The following is a 10,019-nucleotide window of genomic DNA, read 5'->3' as shown; positions in this document are numbered from 1 at the left end:
GGAACTTTTCGTTTCAGGGCACTGATTATTCATACGAGAAAATGATTTGGTTTTGAAGCATGAGTTAACTGTTTTGGGTGAGATATGACCTTTTGAAGGTGATCTATGTATTTGTGCTGAACCATATAGGCTATTTTGCTAAATGCACGTGGAGCTTTGAAAATGTAATTTCTGTTTCAAGAATTGAACCAAAGCAATGGATAAAAACTGTATCACAATGATCTTGCAGGTGTAGCCAAGAACAGCACATAATGTGTTAATATTACACATTTACACATCTTTCTGTTAACCTTCCTGACACAGGAAGCCCCTCTACCCCCCCTCCCAGAGGCACGGACGCTGGGCTAGTGCCCCTCTACCCCCCTCCCAGAGGCATGAACACTGGGACAGTGCCCCTCTACCCCCCTCCCAGAGGCATGAACACTGGGACAGTGCCCCTCTACCCCCCTCCCAGAGGCATGGACACTGGGCTAGTGCCTCTCTACCCCCCTGCCAGAGGCATGGACGCTGGGCTAAGTTTGATCACAACAGAAATGTATTTTCCTTTGCTTCGTTTGTGTGTTTTGTGGATAAATGTTTCTGCTAAATACATCAACTTAATTTTAAATATTCACTTAACAGTTATTATTATCATCATTGTTTTGTTATTAACCAAACAGTGATTATTTAATTTCCAAGAATAAAAAAAATAACCACTTGAATTTCTGGCAACAATTTAGTCAAACCAGAACCTTGGGATTAACTTTTATCCCATATATGTCTATAGAAATAGACATATAAGGTTTTAATTGTGATTCCTGATATACCTCAACATTAAAAAAACATTGGTGATGTAGGTCTGGGCCATAAAAATCCCTTCCTTCTCTTTTTCTCAGCTTTTTGCCTTTTTTCCTCTTCCCCCTTTTTCCTCCCTCCTTTGCTTTCTCCCCCCCCCCCCCCCCCCCCCCCCCCCCCCCCCCCTCAGGTAAACGAATATTCCCCAGCTTTGGCGCGCGGTGTAACGCAAAGAACGTCAATGATGTAAGAGTTTTTGCTCTTGAGATCGAATCCCACCTGAATCTTTTATTTTCTTAGCTTCCATTTATTTTGTTGTGGCGAATGGCTGTAATGTAGTGCTCGCTACATATACAACTATGAAATTAATTTATTTCAAAAGATACAGTGAAGAAACACAGCCATACACAAAATCGCAAAGGAAACTAATAGACACATGTTGTGTTTCAAAGGGTTACGCGTAGGCTATTTTGATCGTATAGTCTGGGTTAGCAGGGACGTTCTTAGTATGAATTTTTAATATGTGGTGTCAGAAGAAGCTGTGATGTCGTGGTAAATATAGCCATTGCCTCGAAACAACCCCTAATACACAATTAGTAGCCTACAATCGGGTAGTGTCTATGGGAACCAGTTGGTTCAGAAGAAGCCAAATCAAGATGTTACCCGAAGGCCAACGTAGTTAATAAATACGTAACAATTTGACTAACTTTTGTGAGCTGGTGTAGCTAGCAGTGTAAAGCAATTGGCTTCGGTGTGCTACGTATTTTTTGCTCTCGTGGGATCGAATCCCACTTCATGCAAGCCTGCAAATGTTTTATTGTCTCCATTTATTTTGTCGCAAATGGTAGCCTAATGTAGTGCGCACGTAGCTTATAGGCCTACTTTCATATTTGCCGCAGCAAATATGAGATCCGACTTGAAAATCGCCAGTAATATGATTGTGAATTTCTGACGAATCTGGGGATATTATTTTGTATATTTAGGCGGTTTATTATATTTTTGCTTATGGTACGTGTAATTTATGTTCAGAGTACTTATATGTTGTTATGCCAGGTTGCTTTGCGTCGTCTTGTCCTAAGAATTTCATTGCCCAGTCTGACTATGTTGTTCTGTGCATCTGACAATGAAGAACTTGAACTTGTCTTTCTGTAAGTATTGTTTTTAAACAGCTTTTAATGCCATGATTAGTAACATCTTGTTTTGTATTTTACGGGCCACATTTTTGTGATGTTTCTCATTGTGTGATTACTGTTTGACAGTGTATGGTTGTGACTTCTTCGGTCTAGTGTCCACCAATTTAGTAAGATGATCTGTAGGTTCTGTATTTAAGACGGTCACTGTAATTTCATTGAGACTTTACTCCCATGCGCTAGGCATAGATTAAGGAGTTTTGTGCACGATACAATCTGGTGCATTAGGCGCCTCGTTTTATTTCACTACGACACCCTTTGCAATTGATTTCTCTGCAGGTATGAGTCATTATTTCAGTAGGGCTTTCCACGCTCCCGGCATGTAACCATAGCCTCACTGGGGGTCCATTTTGTAAACTTTGATCATGGTTAAATTTATAGTCTTAGTGTTGATTGAACAGCTGTTTAATGAACACAATGAGATCGGTGTACTGATCAAGCATTTAAACAGTTCTCACATACGTTGGAGATATGTCATAGAATGTTTTGCTGGAGTCAGATATTGTCAACTAACACAATCTGTGCCAATTCTCCTCGGCTTTACAAGATTAACTGACCAACAAGAAAACAACTCTTAACTGAGGTTAAAATTAGGGATATCCCTGCAGGTCATTTTTTGGATTTGAGTGGGACATCATTCTGACCGTTCAGAAACTATACTGAGTAATGAGGTCAATCCAGGTTGACATTTCGCTAATGTGTATGAATGTTTCAAGCTTAAACAGGTCTGTCCAAAACACATTTTTTGTTTACTTGGGAACCAGATTAATCAACCAGCTCATGTTTTATGTGCTCCAGCAGCTGGGTCTGACCAACATCCCATCAAATAGATTTCCCTCCAACCTGGAATCTAGTGCGGCCAATCACAACTGTTTATCTGATATGTGTCAGGTTTAATGTGATGACCAAGAGTGCCATTGAGGCATTTTATTTACACAATCAACATGTTTTGTTGCTCTGATTTGTTGTGTCTATCCAATTTCATACAGACGCATTTTGGAGAGTGCCCGTTGATAGTGCCCCTTGGAAAAAACAATTTTTTCTGAGAGGTTCCAGACTGATTCACATTTCCAAATTGGTGTGGCAATGCCAGGCCAGGACTCAGGCCTTCGCTGTTCAAAAACGCCAGAATGCACATAATACACAGACAAAAAAGTTAACTCTGGTTGTCCAGGCTATTCATTTTCATGTCAACTATGTTCTTCTGAGTATGTGCCAAACCCAGTAAATCTTCAAGCCTACTGGCCTCATAATGGTACGAAACAAGCACAGGCCACTGACGCTAGGCACATGAGGTTACTGGATGTAACATTGTTACACAATCTCGTACACAAATTTACATGACAAATATATCCCTGGGATGCTAAAATGTGCAGTCACTTTAATAACTTTGACCCTAAACAGCCTTAGACTACCCAGGAGCAATATCCTAATAAATCCATGTATGCAAAACACAACTGAGAAAATTATTTATATTTGATGCCTGTACAACAGAATATTCCACTATTGTTCTGGTTTTCTGTAAGGCTTTGTGTGGCTGACTTTCAGACTCTAAAAAGATTCAACTTTGTCTTATGATTTTAATTCATTTACATTGTCAATTGAGCCTGTAGGATCCAGTTTGTATAACATGAAATGTCCTTGCACCTGGGCAGCACTGATATCAGACCGAATCGCCAGGGCACACTCTGCAAACCGGTCAGCCACTGATGCAGACTCGGCAGGGAAAAAACGGCGGAACATCTGCTTCAGCTGCCAGTGGGAACAGTGGCCAACATACTGCTTCAGATCCACACGACCAGGCCTGATCAAAGCTGGGTCCAGTCTAACACAGAGGAGGTAGGGAGAGGTATAGTAGAAAGAGACAACAAAAACATTTGGGCCCAAAGTGAGTAGTAGCCCATATTACTACAAACACTTTGCATTTCAATGTGTCTTTATTATTTTAATTATTAATTCTGACCAAGTTTTAAATGGGCATATTCAGTATTTCAATTAAATTGGCAAGTCAATTAAATGTCAATATATTTTTATATACAGTGCACTGAATCAACCTGGCTTCCTGTGTTTTCAACATACTGTACCTGTCAATGAAATTTGTGGTCATGAAGACTATTCTAGCCTCTGACGATGCAACTCCATCCAGTGCATTAAGGAGTCCACTGAAGGTAAGCCTACCCATGCCTTGGTAGGCCATCGGGTCTGAGTGAAAGAGGTGCAATGGTGAGTTTAAAAAAGACTTGGCGGTCAGTTAAAGCGTTAATGAATACAAAAGAAATATAAAATGCTGTCTTTTTAAAATATGTTTACCCTTTTCACACATTCTTCCTCATACATATTTTGTGGTGCTATCAAACGATAAAAATATTTAATTGCGATTAATTGCATTGATGTTATAGTTAACTCGTGATTAATCGCAATAAAAAAACGCATTTAACTGACAGCACTAATATTTTTTTGTAAAATGTGGTCAGCGTATCTTGAATGAAAAGTCCTCTTCTATTTATTATCCCTTCCCTTCTCATTCTTCCCACTACCCACCATGTCCTCTTCCTTGTTCCTCTATTGTTAGCCACCTGATTCCCTCTCACTCCCTACCAATATGACATACTTTCAGTTGGTATAAGCTCTCGGCTGACAAAGGCAGCATCCACGTCTTCCAAGAGTATGATGCTTTGCTGTGGCGCCACGCTTAGCAGGTGGTTAAGGCGATCATCCGACAGACTGCGATCGCTTAGGCTCATCAAGCTGATGCTGTAGCCCAGCTCTCCTGCAAGCGCCGTGCTGGAATACATGCACACAGATCGAGCCACCTTAATATGATATCAACAAATGTCAGGTTGATTACAGTGTTAAGAGTAAACAAACAAAACTCACATGAAGCTGCTTTTGCCACAGCCTGGGGGTCCATAAAGCAAATAACCTCTTCTGTAGGGGATTCCTGTATACAGAACCAATTCTCTTAATCCCCAAAGATTTGTCACGTATTCATAGAATTTAAGAAATTATGACCTGAGGAAAATGTCAGAATTTAGCAAAAATAATTGCAAGCTTGTAACTTGAAATGTTAACATACACTATATAGGCAAACCTATTGCAACACCTACACATTACACCTACATGAGCTTTTATAACATCCCATTATAAATCAATAGGCATTAATATGTAGTTGGTCCATCCTCAGAAGCTTCCAATCCACTGCAGAGTTTCCCTGACCATTTCAGCATGAGGGAATGGTTATAGGCTATGGTGGAAGCCTCAGAGTTGAAACAGTTGCATCAAAACAAAGGAATTGGGCAACCCAGTGTAAAAATTGTCGTAACCTGTATTATAACTTAAACTTCCCCTCTAGTTTTTTCCTCCTAGTGATAATTTTAAGCATTTACTCATTTAGCATTTCATTAATACAGAACCCCCTTTGAAACAATCTGATTCTAACAACGTGTCACTGGCAGTATCTTAGCCTAAAAATTGCAAAATAACAATTTAATTATACAAAATGCATTTGTTTCACGTGTGTAGACAATGGTATAAGCGCAATTCTTATGTCTCATTATTTTAGAGCGGAAACAATAATTTACGATTGCAAATAAGCTATATTTTGTAAAGCAGATAAATGTAACTAATAAAAGCATTTTTGCATGTATTCAAACATGTGTCTAACGAATCATTAGCCGATAAAATCATGAATGAAAATTGACAATCTATGTATGTAAGACGAATTAGTGGATACTCAAACTACAGTTTGCGATCCGTAGGTCTATAGAATGAGCTATTGAAATTGTCTCAAACATTCAAGGGTCTAATAGATCCAGTTATCCTGGCAAAACAGTTATTGTTCTTTATTTATTGACAGGGCACGGTCCAAGTATTGCAAAAAATTTGAGAAGTGTAGCCTATTAGTTTTCTAACTTCTTAGCTAAAAGGTACAATCTCTGCTTGCTGTCCCATTTATCCTGCTCTCAAATGTTTGCTCCCTGAACAATAAATTGGACAGTGGCGTGTGTTTACATCAACACAAAATGGTCCAAAAACTCTATGCTAGTTTCTAATTGGGCTATATGGGGCTATATTGGGCTTGATATGTCGGGCTACTAGACCAACTGCAGTCTAACCTAACCCGCAACGTCTTTGACATTCTCGAGCCAATAAGTTACATTTTGCTGAATGACAACAAACGCTCAAATGAAATAATCACCAACTAACAACATGGACATAAATGACAGATTGCTGAAGACACGTTCATTTTAAAACTGTGTCTTTGCTCCGTGCAACAAGCGCCATCTAGCGATCACTACGTCAGTAACAACATCCCTATCTCTAGACTCATGGGTCAATTTGACCCCAAAATGGCTTGGCGCTTCTAGTTAAGTGATACCTTTGTCTTGTGATATATTGGGAGATCCCATGTCTGACACATGTTAACTTGTGATATCAGCCGAATCGATGTGGATGCCATTTTGAATTCAGGAAAAAAGTGTTATAGTGTTGAGTAAGCCAAACAAGTCAACAGTTAGGGTGTGTAGCAAACGATAATGTAATAACGGCCAATAACGTAATAATTTAAATGTAATAAAACCAATAACGTAATAAATTGCCAATAATGTAATAAAGTTGTTAAGCCAATAATGTAATAACGTTTTGCCAATAACGTAATAACTTATTACGTTATTGGCTGGTTATTACGTTATTGGCCTTGCATTGGAAAAAAAACGTTGAAAATGTAATAACAGAGCCAATAATGTAATAACTGAGGTATCACTTCATTTTATCTTCAATTTCTGGAGAGAAAGTGTCACTCTTAGCCTTAATATTGCATCTTGCAACAGATAATTATTAGGTTGGATTAAATATCCGACCTTACAGATACCCCTCCACCCTCGAACCCCCCTCCACAGGAGGCCTTAAAGGAGCAATTAAGCCCATTTGGATTTATACCTCACTCATAGGGTTCCGTTATAGTACTCTGAGTATCCAACTCTTTGACCATGCAGGCCCTTTGATGGAGTCTTGAGTCTTTCTAAGTTCTGCTCTGCAGTTTTCAGTATGGTTTTGCAATTCACCGTCGGAACGCTAGGGGCTGCGGGTCGGTTGATAATTCGGACATCGCATGCTTGTAAACATTTACATTTACATTTACATTTAGTCATTTAGCAGACGCTCTTATCCAGAGCGACTTACAGTAAGTACAGGGACATTCCCCCCGAGGCAAGTTGGGTGAAGTGCCTTGCCCAAGGACACAACTTCATTTGGCACGGCGGGGAATCGATCCAGTAACCTTCTGATTACAAGCCCGTCTCTCTCACCGCTCAGCCATCTGACCCCGTAAACAGTGAATTGGGCTATGAACTGGACTCTGCGTCTTTGTGCATGCTTGAGATTCCGCCGCTATCCCCCCTCCCTTCCTTCCTCCCAGGTCGTGACTTGGAAGTCTAAAGAGACGATAAGTTGTCGCTGCCAGGAGCCGGCCCGGCAGAAACAAAAAAAACAATGCGACCCAATAGCGCCGTTTGCATTTGCAGTACTCCTATTGTCATCATGCACGAAATGTAGAGGGACGTAGCTTCACGTTGCTCTCCGTTCGCCGTCTTTCTCGAAATGTTTTTGTTGTTGGTAGTGGTAGAGGTTAAGCGGAAAGGGCTGTATCACCACTAATTGTAATGAAAACAGCGCCACGTATCGTACTGGGATATGACATGCTTTCGTTTTGCCATTTCAGCCTTGTCCAACTAAAGCTAGATTTGAATTGAAACCATCTTGGAAACATACTGACACACTGTATAAAAAAATTATATGACCCCTTTCCGTAATCATAATACTCCACAGAAATGTTCACTGCACCCCCAGTCAAAGCAGGCTGCATCCGGCCCTGGGTAGAAACCCAGGCTTTGCAGCTTGGCCACCATTAATAATAAGAAAAGGTAGAAACCTAATAGGTGGCTTCGCAGCTAAGCTGGTTGGCACCCAATAATAAGAAAAGGTTCACTCCACCCCCATTCAAAGCAGGCTGCATGGTGAAAATGCGTTTGACACCCTGATTGGTGAAAATAAGTTTGACACCCCTGCTCCACAGGACTTATGATCAGCATGGGTGTTACAGCCTGGAAACATAGCTAGCTACATGTTATCCCCGTGGCTTTTGCCTGTAGCGTTTCTGCAGCTGTCTTGCCATTTTAGTTAGCTAGCTACCTCCCAGAAGTTAACAAGCTAATAATGTTCGACTATACGTAGTCGCTCGTGGGTTTGTGCCTTTGTGACCGTGGCTAGCTAGTTAGCCACTGTTAGCTTAACTTTTCTCCCAATTTTTTTTTAAGTCACATGACATGAAAACTTCACTTTAGGAGGTTATTTAACATTTATATGAGTTCCCCTAGCCTGCCTTTGGTCCCCCAGTGGCTATAAATTTCGATAGGTCTAAACCAAGCCTTGGGTATTCTTCTACACCTTTGAGAAAATGAGAGCTCAAACACTCGGTTTTGAAAATCCCATTATTGTGACGTCACAATAGGGAAGGTTACCTCCCCTTTCTCTGCTTTGCCTGCACAGATTTTGGCCCACCAATGAAGAAATGAGGTACGACCGTGCGAGCGCGACCGAGACATCATGTCTAGAGACATCATGGCTCGCAAACGACCGAAGCATGGCAACTCTTTCTTCCTCATAGCATTTAAAGCTACAGACACAGAAACGCCACATCCTGAGGAAAGCTCATTGTGGGGCTACTCGTAGTGGCTGGAATTCTGCACCAAGGCAGAATTTTGGGAAAGAGACTTCAGATACAGTCTAAGGGGACCAATAAGGCCTAAAAGCATCCAAAAACTGCATGTCATGAGATCTTTAAATAATGCCTAATTATGCCAACTTTCCGTCAAAGCGGATACAAGCAACGCAATGTGGACCAAGACAAATATTTTATCACCGACTTTGTCTATGGAGTGCATAAATTCAAGTTTTTTTTTAAGGATGGGGAAATAAATACTGATAATAACTAGAGAGGGTACAATTTCTGGGGAAATTGTGGGGCGTGCTTGTTTGCGTCGGTTGTGGGTCCGTCCCCTTAAGTTTTTCTCTTCTGTGACATTTTTCAAGCATTTAGCCTATTAATATTGCGTAATTCGTTAACCCCCTTTGAAACAAGCTACTGTTACAACGTTGTCACCGGCAGTATTTCAGATGGATTCACGATTCAAACATTACCATCTGCTAACTGAAAATATGCCCCCAAAAACGTAAATAAGCTTTACATCTATTTAGGGAGAAATGGCTAATTCAAAAGAAGTTTGCTATGAGCAAACTAGTTGCGGTGGCTAGCCAAACTTCACTGAGTAAGGGGATTGTTTTAAAGCGCCGGAATGAGAATGTTTCTTTTACATAAAGTTTAGGCTGTAGCACTGAAGCCAGCGACGCACCACATAAGCTTGATGTTAAATACATTCTCTGAAGTGACATTACTTACTGTACATACTGCAAGTCTTGATTTGCCTACATGTATGGTGCTGCTAGTACACCAAAGCACGATACGATACTCGCTGTGCAACAGCACATTTATGCTGAGTCGCGAGTTTTTCCTTCAAATTCAAAATGGCTGAAAATCTAAATAGCTGGGTATGATGTCATAGAGTGTGTTGGACTCGTCTTGATCTAGGGAATACAACGATACCTCATTTTCGAAAATGAGGCATGTGGTTCAAAAGTAACGTGTGTAAACACACCTTCAACTTTGACCCATTGGTGGTGCTAGAGGGTTTGAAATGGAGACATGAAACTTGATGAATTTGATGAGCGGACTGGCCCCAAAGAGTGTACCAAATTTCAAAACTTCTGACAACACGGTTCTAGTGGCTGCAATAGACTCCCGTGGCAGAAGAAGATGTATAATAATAATAATATGTAGAAACATATAAGGTGGCTTCGCCGCTTCGCGTATTGGCCATATAAGATATACAGTGCCCTCCAAAAGTATTGGAACAGTGAGGCGAATTCCTTTATTTTTGCTGTAGACTGAAAACATTTGGGCTTGACATCAAATAATGAACGTGAGACCAGAGATCAACG

General features: G+C 40.6%; 1 protein-coding gene across 2 annotated transcripts in view; it reads right to left on the bottom strand.

Moving 5' to 3' along the window:
- Positions 1-1,650: 1,650 nt before the first annotated feature.
- LOC124485071 (mitochondrial chaperone BCS1) overlaps positions 1,651-10,019 on the bottom strand; it is a 34,978-nt gene continuing 26,609 nt past the window's right edge. For both annotated transcript variants that reach the window (XM_047046379.1, XM_047046378.1), the window contains exons 5-8: positions 4,842-4,905; positions 4,576-4,748; positions 4,049-4,166; positions 1,651-3,789 (exon numbers count right to left, since the gene is read on the bottom strand). In XM_047046379.1, coding sequence (XP_046902335.1) covers positions 3,537-3,789; positions 4,049-4,166; positions 4,576-4,748; positions 4,842-4,905 — 608 coding nt within the window. In that variant the 3' untranslated portion in view covers positions 1,651-3,536. The remainder of the gene's footprint in view (positions 3,790-4,048; positions 4,167-4,575; positions 4,749-4,841; positions 4,906-10,019) is intronic.

Source organism: Hypomesus transpacificus, chromosome 23 (assembly GCF_021917145.1).
Source record: "Hypomesus transpacificus isolate Combined female chromosome 23, fHypTra1, whole genome shotgun sequence".
In the NCBI taxonomy this organism is placed as follows: Eukaryota; Metazoa; Chordata; class Actinopteri; order Osmeriformes; family Osmeridae; genus Hypomesus; species Hypomesus transpacificus.
This window is presented reverse-complemented; position numbering and strand designations above follow the sequence as displayed.